General features: G+C 43.7%; 1 protein-coding gene across 1 annotated transcript in view; it reads right to left on the bottom strand.

Annotated features, from left to right (window-relative positions):
• The window catches only part of ATP9A (ATPase phospholipid transporting 9A (putative)), a 64,826-nt gene extending 43,862 nt beyond the window's left edge, over positions 1-20,964 (bottom strand). Inside the window, exons 1-4 of the mRNA XM_074888193.1 lie at positions 20,889-20,964; positions 9,892-10,036; positions 9,491-9,604; positions 5,929-6,037 (exon numbers count right to left, since the gene is read on the bottom strand). Coding sequence (XP_074744294.1) covers positions 5,929-6,037; positions 9,491-9,604; positions 9,892-10,036; positions 20,889-20,956 — 436 coding nt within the window. The 5' untranslated portion in view covers positions 20,957-20,964. The remainder of the gene's footprint in view (positions 1-5,928; positions 6,038-9,490; positions 9,605-9,891; positions 10,037-20,888) is intronic.
• Positions 20,965-23,580: the final 2,616 nt, after the last annotated feature.

The following is a 23,580-nucleotide window of genomic DNA, read 5'->3' as shown; positions in this document are numbered from 1 at the left end:
GTACCTCGAAATTCATGGGCTAACTGGCCAGATAGCAGCTCAGGGGGAATGGAGAAGGGGGAAGGGAGGGGGAATAGAAATTAGCACAAAGCACAAAGGTCACTAGGATTTTACTACTGGCAGTCCCTTCATTAGCATCCTTCTCAGGATATGCTTCAGTGTTTCTGCTCCAAATTAACAATGAAAGCCATTCTGGGCTCCCGGCAGCCTGCTGCTTTGGTGACACACTGTGTGCTTAACAACATGCTTCATCACTGCTGCTAATAAATGCAGACTTCCTTACATGCTGTAATTATTCCTACAAATTATAAGCAGTCATGGCCCATTTCACAAATATCTCATAGGTCTTTCGTGGATTCTGGGTTTTGCCTTGTGAGATTTTTAGTTAAAAAAAGGGTAAACAAAATGAATGCTGGGCTAAAGACATCTCTGCCGGGGCAGGAAGCATACCGGGGATTAAGAGTCCATTACGCAGAGGCTTGAAAAGAAAAGCCGCACTCCAAGAGGATCCAAAAAAGCATCCCTGGCAGTCCTCTGTATGGGCTATACAAAGTTAGGTACTATGACACTAAAAGGGTCTGACAGATAACATCTCTTCCTCCCCTTTTAATACGGTTATTCACAAACCAACAAAAAGTGCTTTTGAATATTCTCCTGTGCAAAGGAGGAGAAAAAACCCTGTGTGCTCTCCCCACACAGGCATAGCAATTCCTAAACCACCGTGCAGAAAAGCTCGTGGAAGGAGAGGTGCATTTGTTTAACCATATTTTATGTATTTCTCTTAAAGGATTTATTTGGTGACTGTCAGTATACAAAGCACGACCTGCAGGGTTCAAAAATTCACTTATTTTTGTAGTGCTTTCTTTAATGATGTAAATTCATGCTGGAAAAGAAAAATTAACGCCTGGTCAAAGCTACAACATGATGATTTCCTATCGCTATGCACATGAAAGGCTTTTTGGATCATTATTCTGAAAACAGTATCAACTGCTTTAAAATTTTTCCAAGCTGAGAAAAATCAAAGCAGCTGGAGCAGATTTGTCTTGTTCAATAACCCTCCCAACCTCAGCTGCTTTCAGGTAAAAGAGGACCCTTCTAACCAATACACATTTTTATAACTCCTGTATAAATGAGATGCCCTTTTTAGATAGCAAAGCTAATGCTGCTTTTCCAGCCATACTCCTGGCCTCTCATGGATGACATCTCTGCAGTATGTACCACATGTCCTGCTAAGAAGGCGCAGGACCAGATGTTTCCTTTGACTCAGGACTCCCATAAAGCAACTTACTTGAATTAGTTTTATTTTGATCTTGGGAATTCTGTAATTCCTTTTTCTTTCTGTGGGGAAACTACCTCCTAAACATTAGATGCTTTCTCATGTATGTTTAACAAACTAGCTAATAACACAACTGCTTCACTTCCCAGTACTTCTCTGCTTTTAAAGTATTTTTGTAATAATAAATTACTGCTTTTATAAATGCATCTAGAAGTGCTTCCTTTAAATACACATCGGTTTATTTAACATCTACAATACTTCCCAGTTTATATTTTCTGAAGTTAGAATACAAATCAGTGATTAACGCAATTTTAAAAAGCAACTGGTCATGATCTCTTATTTAAAAAAAAAATCTGTTCTTAAAATTTGATTGGTATTTGTTTATTCTTTGCTGTATCCTGATTTATTTTTAAAGACAAAAAAAGTAAACATAATAAAATGCAATCAGTTCTAACTTAAGCTATGGTCTTTGAAATTATAACCAAATCTGCAGAGTGATGGATGTACCAAAAAGCAGATTATTTAAAGTATTAAATATATTGGCCAGAAGAGATGCCATTTTTCTACCACTTAAGATTTCACCATAGATCTGCAGAACTTCACTAAGGTACAGATCAAAACACTTAACTTGGAACTAAACATGAAGCCAGAGGTTTATTAAAACAAGCTAAATGCATCTGAAAAAAAGAGGGTTGTTTGGATGTGCTGCACCAAACTTTTGGCTTTTGCAGCCTTATGCTGTATAAACTGTGGAGCAGGACTCAGAGGGTTTGGGAAAATATTGTTTTTATATGGCTGGTAAATGCCAATGATCTGTATCTTAAGTAGCACCCCTCAGTAGGAGGTCTCTTCCCGTTTCTTTCTGTGGAGTTTCTCTCTATTATGCAGTGTTACTCAGGGAGGGGGGCTGCAAGAGAAGAAAAACAAACCAAGAATTTGCAAGCACAGTTCTAGCTTTCTATCAAGCAGAAAGTCAGCACACAGACCTCTGAACACAAGGAGGCTTGTAGGTTTATGAATAGGGGATTGAAATTTGATTATTTTTTATTACAATCCAAACAACTGTCCTTTAAATTGAGAGGTTTCTATTAAAAAAAAAAATGCCTTCCAGAAGTCTGCTGGTTTCATCATTTGGGAACATAAATTGATCATACAGGTAGAAAGAGAAAGAGGTTCAGGGTGGAGTTTTTTCCATGTTATGTAAAATAAAGGAACACAGAAAATACACTACCATCTACTCTGCCTCACACCGCCCTCCAAAAAGATTAGACCCTGGCAGCAACTATATTCAAAATAAAATGTGATCCAAAGAGGATTCTTTCTTTTTCTCTACAAAGCAAGCGGCTTGATGAATCTTAAAAAGCTTAACAAGAAGAGTGCATGAAAAAAGTTTAATTTACAGGAGCAAAGCTGCAAATCTAAAATACCGCCCCTGCACCCCAGGGGTGGGGGACCAGGCTGGGGGGTGTGCTGGAGCTGGAGAGCTCCCGGCCGACCGCTGCCGCTGTGGCTCTGCACAGGGTGTGAGGAACTGCACACAAAAGGGACAAGAGGATCCCGATTTGGGAAAGCACTTAAATCTGTGCTTACGTCTATCCCTATTCAAAACGGCATATAAGCATGTGGTTAAGTCTCCCTGACTTCATTCAGACCTAAGTACGTATATATCTACATTCGTGGGCTTGCACTGGGAGGCCAAGGTTGGAGATGGGAAAAACTACTCTCCAGTCACCTTAACTGCAGCTTAGTGCAAATACTCAGGAGAAATAAAAATAGCTTGGAGAAAGCTACAGTGCTCCATTAGATCCATTATAGCCAATCTTCAAGACGGCAGTGCTCAGTGTCAAGCCTCACCTAATCCCCCTCCTGCAAAGCACTGACTTTAGAGGTGAAACTATTGTGAAGTTTCAAAAAAATTATATAGCAACATTTCAGAAGGCTTTTGTGCATCAGTACCCTTCTGCACTGCCTCTTTTCAGTACAAGGCTGTGCCAATATCCTGAAGCATGAACCATGCCATTCAACAACAAAAAAACCCCACCAAAAACAAAAACAAAACAACCCACCAGCCTGTAAACAGTCCAAAGCAAGTCCTATCTGGAGTTTTGTCAGCTACACTGAAAATTAATGGTTAAGATCAGCTGTTCTCAACTTCTTTTGAAGCTTCTAATTCTGACCTGATGAAGGGCTGCTTTGACAGCTTGCCTACTTTTTCTAACAGTACTAACAGATATAATAAAACAAACCAAAGACTCTTCCATCCCCCAGCCATGGTGACCCCACAAGGTACTTCCCTGCTTCTAGGTGATTCTCAGAGGTGTTAAGGTTTTAATCAGTGAAAAAGTAGATGTTCAGGTCTCCTGAAAAGCTTGAGTACTGAGATTCAGTGAGAGACAGAAAATTACGTTTCTCCCCAAACCATGAGACAATCATAAATAATTTTTTGTGTTTTTCCTACTCTAAACTATACTGCTAGAGAGTCTTGTTCCTGTTTCTGCATCAAATTTGTGTTAAATAAAGTGGCTTAAGATTTTCAGCTAGTGCCCAGCTGCCAATCCTCCTTGGTTTCTTTCACAAAATTAGAAAAGTTAAAGGACTGGGGGGAGGGAAATCATTCATGGGAAACGTAATAGCAATATGAAAAGAACTAAAGGAGAGGTCAGGCCCCTTATAGATCACTGAATAGAATCCAGAAGGCAACTCTTTTATATCTTTAAATAGATGTAGTACACCCCTCTTGGATGAGGCTTTTGTTGGTTGCCAAGCATTTTAAGTGTTGTAGTAAGAACACGTTATTAAAAGGGGATTTAATATTCAGAAACTCAAACTCCCTAAGTTCGAAGTTGCCTCGTAATTCCTGGCATGTGAAATATATACAGCCTTAAGCAATTACATTTAAAAAGCAGCCTTATTCTTAAAAGTGCAAGTGTTGAAAGCAGGATATTTTTACTACACCTAGTTCACTGCATCTTAATTCAGGGGTATAAACTTTTGTAACAAAGACACTGGAAATGAAAAAAAGAAGTTGCTTAAATTCAGTTCATTTGCTTTTTAAAAACAAAACCCTGGCCTCACCATCATTGTCATGGTATTAGGAGTAACTCCATAGTGAGGCAGCATTCGATTTTTCAAATGAGAATTTAAATGTCTTTGTTAAGTACGGCACAGCTGTAAACAATGGCCAGAGCCAGGGATCAGACACAGCTGAGCTGCAGCCTAGGCTCACTGACAAACGAGGTCTCCAAACTCCTCACAGTTGGAGGAAGGGGCTAAAGGTGATGTATACAAAAAAAATACAAGAGAAGATATTGCCAATATGAGGAACTACATCAGCCACTGCTAAGAGAAACACACAAAAGATATGACAATGTATCACACAGTCTCTTTTACCAAAGGACTTGCACAATATAAGTCCCTGTCTGGCAAAACCCAGAAAAAACGATGAAACTCAACCAGTATTGCATGTTCCAAAAGTGATGGAACATGTCAGTGTGTCAAGCAAGTCACCTTAAATTTAACACATGCACTCACAAGCTTCTTCACTACACAGAGTACTTGTACTTGATGATCTGCGGTACCCGTGCTGAAAGGGTCCCCAGGCCTAGACACTGGAACACAGCCTGCCTTCACCCTCGTTCGTTGAACCTGCCTCTGCATAACCATCTTCTGACAATTTCACAGAAGCTGTGTGATTTAATTCTTCTAGTAAAGTGCTTTTGCAAACTATCTGCCTATGCGGATCCTTCTCCCTTTACTAAGCATGCTGTTTCCATTAAAGAATATGAATTGGCAGCTTATAGAAATTCTTACATCTGTCTCTCTTACTGACAGGGTGAGCAAGCAAAAAACACATGCAGGGGGAAGGCAGATGCGCTATTACCAAAATTGGAAGAAAAACAAACAAAAAAACCCCAAACAACATATCGCATCTACTATCGTTCCATTCTTGTTTTCTTCCTACTATGCTCTTCACTGTATTTGCCTCTCCCTCCCTCCATCCATGTGACATTATGGAGCGCTTCTCTTACATCACAGCTTTGCAGGAAGGAAAGCACATTTCCCTTCTGGAAACATCCACCTCCACAACCTAGAGCAATTCAGATCCAGTTTCATTTTCTTTGGTGACTCTAATCCATGAAGAAGGGATAATAATTGGGAAACCAGCTTTGGCCTACACTGGAGTTAAGAGCAAGCAGGGTTTTAAAATACCACATCAGCGGCTTGGAAGTTCACCCCCGCCTCGTGCTGGCTGCAGTGAACTCCCAGCCCACTACGCAATCTCCTGCACATGTAAACACACCAGCTGCCCACTCCCCGTGCCTTGAGTTGCCAAGATGATGCTCTGAAGTTACCTGAGGCAATTAACACACACCCTCCTCGCATTAGCTGGGCATCTCCCTAGGAAACCCTCAGCAAAGCCCAGCATCCACCGCAGCCCGGCGAGGAGCCATCCACCAGAAGCCACCCAGACCCCCAAGGCCTCTGCAGCAGCAGCATGGCCGCAAAGCCACGTGCCTGCGAGCCCATAACCCCCTCCCCATTCCTTGAACTCTGCTTCTCCGACTGTCAGCAGCGTTTGATTGAGTTGCAACCCCTGGTGCTGCCGCAGCCGCGCCAGGATGCAGCGGGCATGCTGGAGCCACCGAGCCGACCTCTCGCTGTGAGCTTGCTGTAGATCTGCGAGTTCACTTCCTTGTCGCGCATGTAACATCTGATCTCCTCCGTGGCCTCTCGGATGACGGTAACAGCAAGCACAAATCCCTAAAAAGAGCATGGAAGGGGAAAACAGACTGGATGAAAAGGTCAGGAAAAATCACATCTGCCTCTAATAAGAGCAATATTTATCAGTACCAATGCCAACAATCTGCATTTCCTTATTCCATCTTCTCTCACTAAATCATTATAGTGATATTATGTGCTGCTGTGCAGAACTCCCAACAACAAACCAAAAGCCTTGTTGCTTAAAAAAAAAAAAATATGGTTATTTCTCAGCTTTACTGTGATGCTCTGCCAGTACCTCCCCAAGTAATTCTTTGTAAAGTTTATCTGAAGAGTGTAAATAACATATTTTATCTCACTTCACAGGTGAGTAATCAAGACTGAGAGGGGTTACACGAAAGTCCAATATAAGACAGGATCCCTCACATCTCAGCACTTCCTCCACCACAGAGCCATCAAGGTTAGCTCACCTAATCTGGGAGATTTCTTTATATAGAAATCTACATAGAAATTTATATAACTCCTTTTTTATATATACAGATATATAATGCATGTGTATTCATGTGTATGTATACACACACTCAACCTACACAAATAAGCACTCTAAATATAGTGTGAACTACTCATAGTGTAATTACTCATTTGTCTGATTAGGGCTTTGTCCTACTTTTCTGTGGGATATGAGCAGTCATTTAATTTCTTCTTGTCATGAGGAAAATGCCCACATCACATTCTTCACTACATAAAAATATAACTAAATTAATGCAAGACAATTCTTTATGGGACTAGGACCACAAAGTCATATTTTTATGAAGCGCTACTCAGCTCAGACTCACTAAACAGTTAAAACACTCTTCATCCATTACAGAAGAAAAATGTACTTTTTACAACCTGTATTCTTGAAAATTGCAACCATGTACTGATTATCTCTGTCAATAAAAAACTTTTATTTTAAGAAGGGGGCCGGGTAATGTTAGAAACTGAGGGTTACATGAAAAACACATGAAAATATCTGTAAATACCCACCTACCCCAACAGGAGACTTTGCCAGTGGGTTGCAATTTCCAACTTTAAGTAACTTCATTTTTAGAAAGAACAGCTATGCACACACATCCAGAAAGTGTGTGTATGAGCTGTTAATCTGGGCACAAAGAACCTGTGAACCTCAAGTCCACGACCGTAAATGCTGTGGAGCATTGCTAACACTACCCAACACAGTAACAATTCAAATTGTCACTTTTTTTTTTTAAACACAGAAAAAAAGATGAAGAATGACCTAACAGCTACTAAGACTGAAGGAGAGCAGTTTCTTTAATTATTAAAATATTGTGGTACACTTAACCTGCCAGCTCTCACAATCCTGTAAGAAAACTAAATAGTCCCTAGTTCTAGTACATACATCTACATCTAAATGCATGATCTAGATTCATTAATATCAGTCTTGAAATGCAATGTAGTATGTTTCTGCAGTACTTAAAAATGCAGACACATGAAGAGACCCAAGAATGGGCAATTACTTTTTAAAAAAAAGCCTGTGTTCAATCCCATATTTATGAACCTAGAAAGTAAAAAGCCACTATTACAACATTTTCAGAGAAGCGTTTCACCCTGCAGCATTCAGGACCACGGCAGTCTGTTTTGCACCACCGTGGAAGATCTCTTTCCCATAACCAACAAATCAAGAAAAGAATGAACATTTCTCTTCTATTTACGAGTGGCATTTGTGCATTTAGCTAGAAATTCCTACCTGCTTTCCAAAATAAAAAGCACATTACTTTCAACTTCTGTTTCAGCTGTTTGAAGAGTCCTCCAATAATCGCCCCAAAATATTCCCACATGTGCCGACTCACTCATCTCATATGTCATTCCATCCCCAACAGTCATATTAGCAGTCAGTAATGAACAAAGACCTTTCTTATCCCGCTTTCTGGCAGCTAATATGACAAATTCTAATTGCTCACCTGGCACAGACAAGTCACAACTGCCTATACAAAACCCCAAAAGAGAGATCCTCTGTGTGTATGTATACTTTATATGACAGGATCTTGTGAAACTAGTGTTAGATTCATACAGCAAAGGAGAGAAGAGAGAGAATTCGGTGAGATCCAGGCTTTAATACAAACAGAATTTTAGCAGCAGTGTCCCAATAGCTGCCCCCTTCACTTCTTTCTGTCTTTTACCAGGGATTTCACTGTATCAAAAGTCTAAAAGGCAGAAAAAATTACTTTTGCCTTTTCTCAGCTCCCTCAACAGAACCACAAATTTTTACCACCACCGTTTATCAAATCAGTACACAAGTAGCATCTTAGAAAAAGCCCTGTGCTTTTCTAACCCATTTTCAGTTGGTTTTGTGTCATTTCTTTAAAGTAAAAAGGATGCCTATCCTTTGAGATTTTTAAAACTCAGTTAGATGAATCAAACCAACCTAAGTTTAAAGATAGGTCTGCTTTGAGCAGTTGGACCAGATGTCCCTCTGAACCAAAGTTATTCCACAATACTATGAGCTGAAGTGCAGCAGAGAAGTTATTCACACAGAAAGAGAAAGAATAGTTTTATTGGGATAAAAGAAAAAATATATAGGTACCTATATTTAAGCACTGAAGTGGTGGTAACTGGCTCATTCAGTGCATTTTAGAGATTTAAGACCACCATTCTATGCAACTATTCCTCTTTCTGTCCTTGTGACAGCACTGGAGTTTCTGCTTCAAAACTGATTATTATCGATTCCCTTTGATCACAGGTGAAACACATGGCTATCAAAAGAAAAGAGCAAGTAATTTACAGGAAGGAAAGACTATCTGCACCTTGAACGAGTGTGAATGTGTGTGAATATGTCTCTATATATTTATTTTCTATGTGGGAGGTTTGTGGTGGGGTGTTTCTCAGTTTTTTTCATTTGTTTTTTACAATGTGGTTAAACTATGAAGCAGCCTGTTGACCTATCCCAAGGCCACAGGTCAAACTGTTTGGCAGGGGAGCATAATTTGCCATCATTGCGCATATGGCCACTCATTAAGGTCACTTTTGAAAGGTGCCCTTCAGTCCTTCACTGCAGTTGCCAGGCTGGTCTGGGCTCCCGCAGGCGCTGGCCCTTGTGTGATCACTCCAGGAGGGTGCAACACCCCACACAGACCCTCCATGAGCACACCCATGTTCAGATGCAGCTGTGAACAGCACACATGTCGCTCCAGTCTCCATTTGTTTTCTCATGTTATTCATGAAGCCCTGCTGCCCCTGCAGTCACTGCAGCCAGTGGCCAGAGTTCTGTGCCTGTTAACACCCCACAGATGAACAAGTTGGGGGCAGAGTCCTCTCACATCCTTGTCAAACCTCTACAAAATAAAGCTTAAGGCCAGAACACGCATCTACACTACGACATGTACGAGGCTGGCCTGAAGAAGTAAGCTAACAAAATGATTTAAGGTGCAAAAAGGCAGCAAAAGAAATTTCATCAAAATGAAACTTTCTTGAATAAACCAACCTTAAATTACCTACCAGAGGAACCCAATATGTGTAAAGTGCGCCAAGCCTCATTTCAACGACAAACTGAGAGCAGGCCAAAAGCAAGAAATAAAGGTTGAAGAAGTATTTGAACTGGTTAAACAACACCTAAAAAAAAGAAAAGAGGAGGGAGGAGATTAATGGAGTTCAGAAGTTATGCATATTGAACTAACCACTAACTCGGGGCAGTCTAAAAGTAGTCCTGGACACTCAGGACAGATCCGTGCCTGGTTTGCTGCTGCTCTGGGGCAGCCTTTGCAGAAGGCCCACCAAACACAACCTCAGCTTTAATTATTTCCTCTGGCTCCAGGTTCTGCCCCTGTCTACTGTAAAACCGCTGAAATTGGAGAAAGCATTCAGGTGGGATGATGAAAAGCAACTTTCTTCACACCTACCCCAGGGAGAAATGTAAAAAAGTTGTATTTCTGATTGTTGATCACATTGCGAGGATACCGCTGGTCTCTCTTCTCTGGGTGGCCAAGCCAAACAGTACGAGGCCTTGGGTCTCTCCTGCCACAGCATCTTAAGCACTCACAACACCTATGGAAGAAACATTTCATTTTAAATTAATGAGTTAATTTTTAACACATTTCTCTGAGTCACACACACACCTCAGACGTTGTCCACCAGCCAGGCAGAACAGCTGAGCATCACTTCTTGATCTGTCACTCACCTCCTCTCATCTGTCAATTATCCACTGTATTATAAGCATCTTAAAACCCAGAGCCTGACTTTCTACCAAGTACAGTCACCCTGCCTGCTAGGGTCATTGCTGACCTGCCTCACAATCCACCGAGCTATGAGCAAACATCTCGTACAGTGTGGAGCTGTTACTAAAACATCAAGCAACCATGTGTTTGTTCAAAGCTGGGCAGGCCTGTGGTAGTGCTAGAAATGTGCCTGCAGCAATGAGGGCTGGGGTGGGTCCTTGTTTTGCTTTCAAGAAAACGATGCATGGAGAAGTGCAGACCAAGCTCACCACTGGCTGAGTCAGTGCCAGCTGCTGGGAGAGCTTCCGCCTCCTGTGAAGGAAAGGGTTTCAGGAAGCAAGGAGGTATGGGGTACAGGTGGAAAGGTCCCCTTGCAGTGATCCAGGACTGCAGGTTTTATGCAAGAAAGCGCCCATGAAAAAAATAGAACCAGGTGCTTTCTATTATTTCATGTCTTTCCTTGTTGGTGTATGGGAACTCCCTCAAATAAAAAAGGGTTTTCCCATTTACAAACTGAACTTAAACAGGAATGCATATATGTAAAGTGATCTTATATGTCCTAAAGAAAAGAAGAGATGGAGACAGGCAGAGATTCTCCTCTCCTTCCCTGCAACCTCTACTTCACATAGATTTATACTTTTTTTAACAGAAGGGTTTAATAATTGCAGTTTGAATTTTTGCACTTTAAAACAGTCTTGCCAAGGAATAATAATAATCTATAATCCTCTAAAAATTAAACCTTAAGAGGAATCTGAAAATAGCTACTAAATAATTAGTGATTTTATTTTTACACAGTATTACAGTCATTAGCTCTGTTTATGTTAATGGCGAATCATACATTATCTACTGATGAATAACACATTCTCATTGACTGAGGACACGACCACAGATCCAGCTACACAGCCTGAGTTTGTTAGTTTAGCTGTAGTAATTCATATTTTCAGCTCTTGAGGTGACCATCCCACTGCAGCACCACTGCGGAGGCTGCATGTTCGGGCAGCCCAGATCAACACTTGGACCCTATGCCACAAACCCAAGCTGTCAGAGAAAGGGCTGCCAGAATTTAAGTTCATCCTATTTTGAATCAGACTAGTCCAATATAACCTCTGCTCTAATTTTTTCCTGCATTTTTGTCTACTTTGTCAGCAGTATCTCTGTTCTTGTTCTACTAAATACTGCCATGATCCATTATCCAGCACGACAATTACTTTTTATACGTTGTAATGCCAATTTTCCAAAAATTGTTCAAAATAAATGTAACATGAACATGACAGCATGCTGATTTTTTACTTTTTCAACTCAGGCTTATATTAAAGCCATTTGTTTAACATCATTTCTGGTTTTTGCTAAAAGCTATGTGGGAATTCAGGAAAGCCACACCAACTTCACTAAAACTGATATGGTTACTAAAGGATCCTCTCTTCTCTCTGGGGGAACTATTTAATACCCAGGCTAGTGTCCTGAGCGCCTGTTTAAACCACCAGTACACAACACCTCCCCAAGGGTCCCTCCAGCAGCCCCAGCCCGGCCATGCCCTGACCTCTTGCCACTGCTGTTGGGGAGCTCTGGACACACCAGTCAATAAATAAATCCCAGGGATGGGATGTGGTGCCTACATTTGAAATTACCCAAATTAAAATCTCCTCCAGCACACAGTTGGATGTCATACATAACAAAAATATATTCCTCGTTTTGGAAACCACTGCACAGCCTACAAACTTCAGGCTAGATGTTGCTCTTCTCAACCAAAAGACCCCAGGATGAGGGAACAGCAAACACTTCCTCTAGAGAATGTGAAGGATTAACATGCAATGCATTAAGCATGGTAACGGTGGACTTTCCTTCCACAGGCTGGAGCCCACCTGCCACAGCCCCCCCAGCTGCCCCAGCCCACCCGCCACCAGCTCGAGGCACCTCACGGGGCTTTCAACCTGGCTGCTGAGGCCTGCAAACACTCGGCTCTCACACGAATTTTAGTGAATAAAACCATGTACTGCTCAATGGAACAAACCTTACTTGAGGCAATGAATCAAACAGAGCATCAGTTACTTTGTGGGAGATGCAAGGACTTATCAGCCATTCTCCCTGTACCTTGAAAAAGCCTCTCTGTTCAAAATTGCAGCATTGTACCCTCTCAAACCCCAAAAGGGTTATTTTTCTGTTGTCACTGCTTCTTATTGAAAGCCAATCTCTTCCCAATCCCCCCTGTTCCTTTAAAAACAGACCTATTGAATTTCGTTGACATTTGGGAAAGCCAGTAACAGCCGGATTGATAACCAAAAGCTTCAGAGCTCTTACAAACATCTTTCAAGAAAGCACTGCTAAGATCTGTTCTTGAATTGGCATTCTGCTACAGAAGTTCAGTTAAATACACACCTGACCGAAAGAAGTAACTATTTAAGGAAGTCACCGTCTTGCCAGAAGATACAGTCAGCATGATGAACAGTTTACAACTCACCACACAGAAGGTGGTTTCCTACAGAGATACCATTTTTTAATGTTTTATGCCCTGCTGGATGCAAATAAGCAGAAAGAAGTGTTATCAGTTAAGTCAGTTTCTTCAGTACAGAAGAGAAATAAAGATCGACTTTGCTTCCAGAAGTAAAGAAAAGGTGTCACCATGTGATTCAGTGCTCCATGAGCAGGCATAGACATTAACTTCACAAGGCTGACTTGCAAGATAATTTCTCACAAGCTTTTAAAACTAGATAAAAGGATTTTTGCATAATCAAATTACTTCAACATTATTATATTTCATGAAGAGTGACAGATGAGCCCTGAAAGATGGATTTTCTCTAGTCTGTACTCGAAACAACCTAAGCCATAAGTGTACAAATGCCACCCAAACACAGTAGAGATCATTTTCTCACTCAAAGAAGCTTTGAGACCAAAATGCTGACAAGATAGCAGAGCACTACATAGCACCCACACATTGGTACTGAGGGAACATGAAATCACAAGTTTTGGATGGTGTCATACAGTCTCTTACCAGCTCCAGGTTAAGTCAAACCCTCCATTCCAAAACCAGAGTACTTGTAATGTCCCCCAATTTCATTAACTATCCTACTGCTTTCACCTACACACATTTATCACTGGCCACGTAGAGGTCAGCTTTATCAAAGCCTCGGCAGCTCTCAGCTCTGGCTTGCAAACCCTTCATTTGCTGAAGAAGAGAAAGTTAGGAGAATGCAGGAAAATCTGACAGAAATAAACACAGTGGGTAATGAGACAGTTCAAAACGCTGATAGCAATGATCAGATTACTGGAATAAAATAATTGCAGATGCTTTACTGTTCAAGTATATAGAAGAGGCATCTGACTTCCTGCAGACTTGCAGCACCACTGCTGCCATCTCTGCTTACCTTTATACAGGGACATTGCCTGTTACTCTGCATTTGTAACATTCCTAAGACAATGGAGTTCCATCTTTGACTATTCCCTAGGTAGTATCATAAAGCCATAATTAAGTACCCTAAATGTAACCCACTTCAAAAAGTTACACGTGCCCCTGAAACTATCAATTTTTGTCAAATTTACAAACCTTTTTTTCCTTGATAAGAAAAACTAACTAGTAGATCTTTCTTCCCCATATGGTTGTGTATAAGACCCACATCTGAAAGGCAGTTACCAACGGGAAACAAACAGTAAAGTTGGTGTTAAAAATTCAAATTCATAAACTTTGCTTCAGTCGTATATTTTATTAACTCGACACCTTTTAATTGCAGTTTTGTGTTTGCAGATGAAGACCTAAGGCATATAGTCATTTATATTCCAAATATATTTTAATGGAAAATAGTGAAAATGGTGGCTTTTGGATCACAATAGAAAATAAATATACTCTGCAGGGAAGAAAAAAAAAAAAGTTTTTCCTTCTTTCATGATGGAGAAAACCATGTATGATTAGCCTGATTCCATGTTTTAATGACTGTGAGTTCTCTAAATAAGAGGCTTTTCCCAAGGTAGCAAACCTGGTATACGCACACCCGGTTTCATCACAACGTGCTTCCCAGTTACAGAGAAAGTCAGTCAGTCTTTGTAATCAGACATCTGAAACCAGTTACCTTTGTTTATTTTTTAGGTTGGGCCTCTTCTAGGGATTGTACTCAACAGCAAAAATACCTACACACCTATATCATAATATTTACAACAGGATAAGGCTTAAAGAGGGTACTACTATAATTTAATATATTTTTTACCTGTGTTGGAAATTTTTTTTTTTTTTACAAAGTAAAATTCACCAATGCACTCCAAGAAACTTTCCAAATATCTGGACAGATCTTCAAACCAATACCTAAATCTCCAAAGCAGACTTCCAGACATTTTAGTAAGTTTATCAGCATTTTTTCTTTATGAATGTATAAGAAAATGGCAAATTAACCCCACAAACCAATCAGAACGTTTTACCTTAAGAAGAGTGTGCTCTGCCCAACTGTTTACATACAATTATATTGCTTTTAGTCTTTTCCAAATTACGGTGAATTCATTCGTCTGTGAACGCTAACACCTAGCACTGCAAAACTGCTTACACTTGTATGGCTCTAAATGAGACAGCGGCCCCCAATACTGACAGCACCTACAAATGCAGGGAAGTAGAAGGCAATTGCACAAAAGTGAAATTACCCAAAATTTCACACACGTTCTGCAATCAAAGCCATGACCTCTTGTAGCATTCCCACCACTAAGATATGTGCTGCTTTAAGAATTTTAATTTACAAATGCTGTGTTACTACAAGGTTTGAGAATCAATCTAAAAATAACGTAGGTCCAAGTATACGGAAGAAAGGGCATGGAAGAATCTGCTGTGTAAAAATAACAGTTTTGTGAAATTCCTGCCTGGCTAGAGTCACAGTTTTTGCAATCTCCTGAATTACAGGAAAAGCAAACTGAAAACCTAATTAGACAAACAAAAGAACAACTTCCTGTCCAGCAAGTTTTTGAAGGTGATTATCAGTAGCATCAGTGCTCAAGCAAAGAATATCCAGCATTTCTACTAAGTCTCCTAGATAGCCTTTTCAGTATGAGGCTTCTATGCAATGTAAAGGAATTCATTAAAAAAAAAAAGTCCAACCAATGAACACAATACTACAACCAGCAATAACAGTCGCACATTGCAACACCTAAAGCGGGGAGGTTTATCAGCACCCAGCATCCCATTACGTCACGGCCTTGGAGCCTCCTCCAGATCATGCAGTGCTCAGCAAGGAACTCGCGCACCAGCGGCTGAAAATCCTGACAATCAGCAAATGCTGATTTTTATCCCATATACATGCAAAGATCCCTAAAGAGCATTTTTGTTATGAAGGCACCCAGTCAGCCCCAGTGCTGGCATTTAACTCTTACCTATTCTGTGACTTTATTTTTTCCTCTGGTCCCACAAACCACCCAGCACGCTGCCTGTGCTTTGCCAGGTGGGCACAGAGCAGAAGCCCACGATCCAAACCCTGGGCTAGTGGGAATGTTATCTCTGTACACTAACTGCGCAAGTGCCAGCCCATGGCGTGTTGGAATAAGTTTGAAAATGAGCTTTTGGTAAGAACACAGACATTTCTCAAGCACAATACCATGTGCTCATTCTTACAGGCAGATGTTTATCACACACCCCCAAAGATACTCAATTGCCATAATTCTTATTTTTTTTAACTTTTCAATGATGTCTTAAACTTCATTAAGGAAGAATACATTACTAAGCTCATTAGTTCTATATGACACCTGTGATCCTTACAAAGCACTTTACACAAACAGGAGTGGCTGCAATGGCAGATCGTGTTTTACTAGACTAACAGCAAGTTTCATTAACCTACGCAGGGTCACGCGCAGACGGGACGGTTTCCCTACCTGAACGCTTTCTGTCTTACGTGTGCCCATGTTGCAATGTGAGTAAACACCAGTCCCTGCAGCCACTTTTATCGCTGCACCAGGTTGCATTGGCACAACCCATGGCGAAACACTGGTGAAAGCCCAGCGTTCGCCGGCACTGCACAACTGCTGCGCACGCCCAGGAGCCAAAGCAAAAGCCCCCAAAGCTGCCAAGGCCTTGTAACACGGGGAGAGACGGCCACGCTTCGGGTGCAAAGTCCTGAGCCGTGCCGCTAAATATCTGACTTGGGATGTCCAAATGCTGGGATGACAAAACACAACTCATACTGAGAGCAAAAGGGAAAGATGATGCAGAAAGATGGGTAGTGAACCTAACAAGGAACATTTCAGACAGTTGCCTTTTCCCTTTCTCCTCTGGAAACTGAATAATCTTAACCTCAAGAAAAACCCATTCTGACAAATCCACTCAGTTGGGTACCAGCAACAAAATACTCTGAACACATACAAGCAAGTACACAAATGTGTTTTCAGATCATCCTGGTGCTCATTAAATAAAAAGTCCTTTTGGCTGGGGCTATCAGCTTTTTCCAGTTAACTTACTTGCTCCTCTCTGAAATAATTCTACAGGCATGGCACAGTTCTGTGATCTACTGTTCCTTTGGATACCATCCTTATTTTTGAGTGTCAAGCTTAAAGACCTGGGTGATGGGGGAAGGAGCTTCTCAGGCCATCACATTACCCCAAAGCTTTCTGCTCAGGGCAAGGTCAGTGTCACTGGAGGAAGTTGTCAGTTTCTGGCAGCAGAGAACTATCAGCATCATTAGGAATAATCAAATACTTTCCATCAGGAAATCAGAAGACTAGACCCTTAAAAGGGAAAGAAAGATTGTATAGAAAAACAGCCGAGAGCTTGCACTGCTGCTTAGAGATGCTGATAAAAATAGTATGCACTTTCTAGGAATTGGAATCATGAAGTTACAGAAATGTGAGCGGTTTTCTGTAAAAGTTTAGGAATACACATTCTGAACCATATTGCAATAGCCCCTGAAGTATAGTAAACCAGCAAGTCACTGTGTAGCATGAACTTTTAAAGATTATTTTACAGAAAGAACATGAAAGACAGCTTATATGGCATTGTGTTATTCACATTTTAAATCGTAACTTGGCAAAAATAAAAATAAAAAACCAACTCACAAATCCCCAAATAAAATCACAACCACTCAAAAGCATCTCTTTCAATGTGAACCGTATCTGAAACTTTGAGTCCTGTAAGTGATGTGGCCCTTAACCTGCACAGGGATCTAAATGAACTGAAGGTGCTGAAGAACAGGTCTACTGTGTGCTCCATTTGGGACTCTATTTGTTTACAAAAATGTATTTTTACTGATGATGTAAGAAGCAGTAATATGACAGATTGACTGTCAGATGCCAACTAACAGCCATTAACAAGAAGCAGATTTATAAATGAAGAATGTTTGATGGAGAAGTACTTGAGAGAGCAAATGAAAAATGCTTTCATAAGCATTTTTCACGTAAAACAAACTTAATGGAAAAAAAGGGTCACATTTGTCTAATACTGGGGTAGCATTTGTCAAACTATTGCTGAAGTTCATTAACATATTTAATCACTTCTACAACAAGCATGTTTCTTGGATGATGTTTCTATGTTTCTCACAGGCTGTGCTGTTAAGTCCTTGGCATCTTTAATATACAAACCTTCCACATTTCATTATTTTAAAAGCATGTAAAGAATTTTCCATTGATAAAAAAAAAATCCAAAGCCATGCACAACCTCCTAGCCTTTTTATGCACCTCCACATGAGTCAAACATTTCCCTGTTTCAGGCTGTGCACTGACGCAGCTGGGGTGGCTCAGGAAGGGGCCAGCAGCGCTGCCATCCCTGCAGCCCACTCGCCAAGGGCCGCGGTGCGAAACAGCTCGGCGGTGGGAAGCCAGCCCAGCCTTGCACGCGCCGAGGCACCCCCACGCGCAGGCAGACGGAGGGCAGGAGCTCCCGTCTCTCTCTGTTCACTCTGAAATGGAATTTGCCATTTTAAATAGAGCCAGGGCACACGCGCATGTACAATGGAATGGCCACATGAAATGTTACTGTAAAGCTCCTCCTTCCCCATTCTCCCCCCCCCCATTTCTGGATCAAGGCCTTTTTACATTGCAGAGGCAGCATTAGCACAGCAGTTTGCTGGTTTGAAAAAATGCCTTGCAGGATTGTGGACTGAGACCATAAGCTATTTAGGGAAAAACTTGTGTCATGCACCGAATGGAGCATCTGGGGTGCTTCAGGAACTTGCAGCTCCCTTCCCGGCAGAGCTCGGCCCCTGGGAAGCTCAGGCTCACTTGCCATCCCACCAGTCCCACTGCAGTTAATGCTATCCTTCCCTCCTAATTGGCACATCTCTCACTGTGGTTTTCAGAGCGCTGCAAAGCATTTGGAAGAATATGGCTGAATTCAAGGCATACAGCTGCAGAATTTAGAGCTTAGCCTTTGATTGCAGCAAGGAAGATCCACATTAAAGTTATGCTCAGGAACAGATAACCACTTCTCCCACTGGTTTATTAAGCACATGGTTTCTCTTCAACACAGATCTCAGCTGTCTATACCATCATTCGTCTCTGCAAGGCTGCTGTGCAAGTTCCTCCCTGGCTTCTCTTCAAAGTATGCTAGAGGCTGAGGCCGTCGTCCTTGCTTGGATGACACCTGCCCTATGTGAGAATTAGGCATTTCTTACTTTTTTGATAATGTATCTGAAGATTTCTATGAAGTCAATCAGTACAGGAACAGATTTCTGGTCCCTGCTCCCACTGGAAGGGGGAAATCCCCACAGTAGAAATTGCTGTCGGGGCTATGCTGAAGTGAAGCCTTCCAAGATTTGCTTATCCCTGGGATTTCACTTGTATCAAGGAAGGTAACTCGGAAGGCTTTTGTTTCGGTTTTTCTCAGAGGGAACATAATAAAGAAGGTCTTGTTTATGGCTTAGGATTCCCTGGACTCTGTCCTGGATGTCACACCAGGGACCCTCCCTGACTTGCTGGCTCGTTTCTTCTTTGGTTTATAATACTGGTTTGGATTCGCTTGAGTTTGATGCTTTGCTATCCACACTCTTTGATCGAATTACTGACATATCACAGGCTACTTGTCAGTAAAACAAGAGTTCCTAATACAGCATAAGTCCCATTTTCAAACAGAGTTTCCGCACCAAGCAGAAACCCCAAATCCAAGTTACTCAGACTGCTATTGAGTAAAATCCTAAGCAATCTTTCTTCACAACCTCATGCTGCCAGAATTTCTTGCCAACACTGGAAACATCATCTCTGTGACTGCTAATCAGGTAGAGTTCACAACCAACAAACCACAGCTTAGGTTAGATCAGGGCAATTTCTGTTAAGACACTACTAACCACATTGTAATACCCAAGAGGGTCTTGGTGGAGATAGAGAACTTTAGGAAAATAAATCACTCAAGAAGCTTTGAAAAAAATCTACCAAACCTCCACCTCTCTCTGATCCCTTTCAATCACGTCACCGAATTTAATGACATGGTGGCTGCACCTGGTGGAACTTGCCCAGTGATGCACGTGACACAGGCCCTGGGGAATTACTTGCTGCATCACACACATCTCCCAGCTCAGCATCAACTGGCCCGGATATTGCTACATCAATTATTAGAAACAATGTTGATAATAAGGAATAATTCTAATATTAAATGTGTAGAACCATTTCAGTTAGAGGAATCTGAGTCAAAACTATCAACCAAAACCATAACAAACAAGGGAAAAAAGTATCACTTTCCTCTTGGTTTATTTTGGTTTATTTTGCTAGTATCACTCACCACATCTTAGAAAACAAATTACCCAGGGATAAACCAAGCACTGCAATAACTGACAGCCAGGTAACTTGGATACCCTGTACACCCCCACTGTGTACAAACCAACCTGTCTGGATAGCGGTGGAATTTTCTAACGAAATAGTATGACAGGATCGTTTTTCTTATTTAACTTCCCTCATGAGTATACCAGTATAAATACACACATACATCTCCTTCAGGAACACATCCCCCTCTCAGAATATCGCAACATCCCACACCAAGGATACTGTATTGCTTTAGCTGATACAGTTCAACGGAGCCCTCTGCCTTTGGAGAGACCTTTGTCTCAGCTCTACAAACGCCGCGTCTGGCCTAACGCTGTTCCTCAGCAAAGCCGAGCGCTCGCTCAACCACCGGCCTGTAATTCCCCAGCGCCGCGCCGAGCGCCGCAGCGGGGGGCACCGGCGGGACCGGCCGCGGGGCTGGGCACCGGCAGCCGGTGGTGACACCCCCGCCCCCCGCCCGTGGGCTTCTGCGGGCCCGGCGGCGGCGACCGTCAGCCGCGCTCGCTGCTGCCCAGGCACCGCTTTGTCTGGAGGGCTCTGGTGCAGAAGGCGATGAGGATGAGGGCCGGCCGGGATGGTTTTTCTCCCCACGCGAGGGGCTGCCAGCCGGCGGCTGAGGGCTGGCCCCACTCTGCCCAGCCCCGGCGCCCCCGGCCGCAGCGCAGCACCGCCCGGCAGGACCCTGCCCTCCACCCGGGCGTGCCACGGCAATGGCGTCAGGAACAACCTGTCAGCGCCTGCCTGCCTCCCCCTCCTCCTCCTCCTCCTCCTCTGTCTCCTTCTCCTCCCCCCGGGCTCGGACCGCGGCCGCGCAGCGCAGGGCGACGCGGCTCCCACCCGCCCCAGGCATCCCCCAAAAGCCCCCGGGTGGGAGCCCCGCCGCCGCCCCGAGGCGAGGGGCCGGGGGTCGCGCCGCCCGCCCCCCGCACCACAGGCGGCGGCCAGACGAGGAGCGGGGCCCCGGGCCCGCGGCTCACCCGCTGCGGTGCTTGCTGTCCATCCGCTTCTTCTGCCGGACCGGCTGCAGCGGGATGTTGTCGGTCATGGCCGCGGCTGCCGGGGCGGAGCGGGGCGGGCTGGGATGCGCTTCCCAGCAGCGCCTCGGCCCGGCCCGCCGCCGTCTGGCGGCGCCGCCGAGGGGGCCGGGCTCGGCGCCGCCGGGCTCCCAGCACGCAGGTGCCGCGCCCGCCGCGCCCGCCCCGCCCGCCCCGGTGCGCTCCGCCCCCCCGGCCCGGTTCGCTTCTCGTCTCCAGCCCCGGCCGGGGTCCCCACCGCGCTGCTCCGCCGGCCTGCGCTGGAGCGCCCGGTCCGGGTCCGCTCCGCCCCGCCCCGCCCAGCCCCGCCCGCTGCCCCCCAGCACCTGCTCTGCCTTCAGTCCCGCACCTGGGGCGCCGCGCCGAGCCCTGTCGGGCCGCCAGCGCCCGCTGCCCTCCCCTCGCTCCGCGGCCCCGGCCCCTCGGTGCCCCACGCACCCCGTCCCATTGCCCCCCCGGGTCGCTGCTGGGGGCTCAGCGCTGCCACACCGGCACCGCGGCCCTTCCGCGCCTGCCGCCTCCCTCCCGTGCTTCACCGCAGGCACATGCCGTGTGCCCTCAGCCTTCTGCAGCCAGTGCGGAGGTACCAGTTACATCTCCCCTCTTCGGACCATCCCACCACCCACGTTACAGGCCTGGGCTTTACAGTGCTGCTGCTCTCGCCCTTCTTGCTCCGTGACCTTCATCCACTTCTAGCAACACTTGTTTCTGGAGCATAATTCAGATTTCCTCTGCAAATTCGGGCACAAATTTCTCCAGCATTTCTGTTCTGTTTATGACTTCAAGCTTTTCTTTACAATCACAGTGACTAAATCTTCATTAAAACCGAGTATATGATTCAGATTCAAAAAAACCACTGGGCTACAGAAGCTAAGATACGTGCTTAGCCTGATAAACTTCATATTTTATCAGACAGGGTTCGTGGATGCCACCAGTCTTTCCACTGGTTGCTTCATATTCCTGCCCAATGTGTCTCTGACACCTGTTCCGTCTTCTCCATTCACTCATCTTGTTTCACCCCAACTCTTCTGCTCCACTGCATTTTCCTCCTGCCACCTCCATATCTTCATGTTCTCCTTTGCCATAAACAGGAAAGCAAAGGAATCCTTTAAGAACCGCACACCCTGCTCACCTCTAGCCCATGTACCTTTCATGCTGTTGACTTATTCTGCATCCAAACATGAAAACCAAAATTCCCAGTGGCAAAGATGTGTTTCATAAGGAGGATTAGAAACTGGTACTGCAATGGTCCTGTTCAAATGAAACACACTTTCCTAGTGACACTATCATGAAAAAACTTGGTCAAGACAAATAATGATATAACACATCCTTCTTAAAATGTGAATGTGAAATTATATCTAGAAAACCACAAATAGGAAAGTCTAACAGGGTTAATGGTATCTGGTCAGCCACCAGAAACCGTGCTGATAGCCTGGTGGAAGCTTGGTTAAAGTCAGTGGAGAAAACCACCAAGTGATTGAAAAACTGTCAGTAATAGTAACAAAGAAAAAATTGCTTTGGATTATGTAACTAGTTAGGCAATGGCCCTGTGTCACAGTGTCACAGCTGGGCCGTGGGGATCCAGCCCCAACTCCTTTCAAATCACTTCCTCCAGCCTCACTGGTCCCCTCTAACACTTTCTTCTCTGCGTGGCTGTGCTTTATACCAGCTCTGCAAAAGGACTGGTTTTACAAAAACCATCTGTCTGGGAGAGTTCCTTTATTTATTTGTTCCAGTCCAATCCCATTAGGAGCTGGATGCCGAGCGCAGCCTTCGAACAGCCGAGCAGCACCAGTGGGGGAGCCACAGCCCTGGGAGGGCACAGGCTTGGACCAAGGGCTTCTTCAGCCAGATTTGCCTCGCGGGGAATAATAATGTGGGTGTTAGACATTTTCTGTAACTGAAGCCTTGCCTGCACCTAGCAGTAGCTGCACCCGTGGCTGCTGGGGGCAGGTGCCCGTGAGTGCTGACAAGGTTACTGTTTTGGTACAAGTGCTCTGGCCACCGTGGGCATTGCCCGTTAAGTTTGCTCCTGTCACCTGCATAGCCACACCAGTGAGGGCAGCAAACCCACTGCAGGCTGTCATTTGTGCCAGCATAGCTTCTTCCTGTTTGAAACCACCAAGATTTACACTGGTACACCTATAGAGATGGAGGAAATGCCCAGTGCAGATAAAGATCATATGAAACAGATCTACACATCCATCTCAGCATCTTGCGCTGCAGTCCTGGTCACCACAGAATCTGAACTTTTTTCTAGTGCATGGCCAGCTTATTTCTCACCTCTTTGCAGTTTGCAAAATCCTTCATTCAACAAATAACCTGCTTGGAAATGTTCACTAAGTAAATACTCACCGTGCCTACTTACACATGCAGCTGTATTTAGACCACTTACAACGGGTGTCTCATTTAGTTGTTGTAGCTACTCCCCACAGCTGCCTGCAGATCTGAGCTGCCAGATCTCATCTGCCTGCACAGTCGATCTAAACTGCTCATGGCTCTGCAGAACTAAAATACCACAATCACAGTGACCAAGAGCAGAGAATGAGTGGGTAAGCCCAAGTGTTCAAAATCACCATTTGTTTTAACATACTAAAAAGTAGCATATACCAAACTGACTGGGTTTTTTTTTAAG

Source organism: Strix uralensis, chromosome 18, assembly GCF_047716275.1.
Source record: "Strix uralensis isolate ZFMK-TIS-50842 chromosome 18, bStrUra1, whole genome shotgun sequence".
Lineage (NCBI taxonomy): Eukaryota > Metazoa > Chordata > Aves > Strigiformes > Strigidae > Strix > Strix uralensis.
This window is presented reverse-complemented; position numbering and strand designations above follow the sequence as displayed.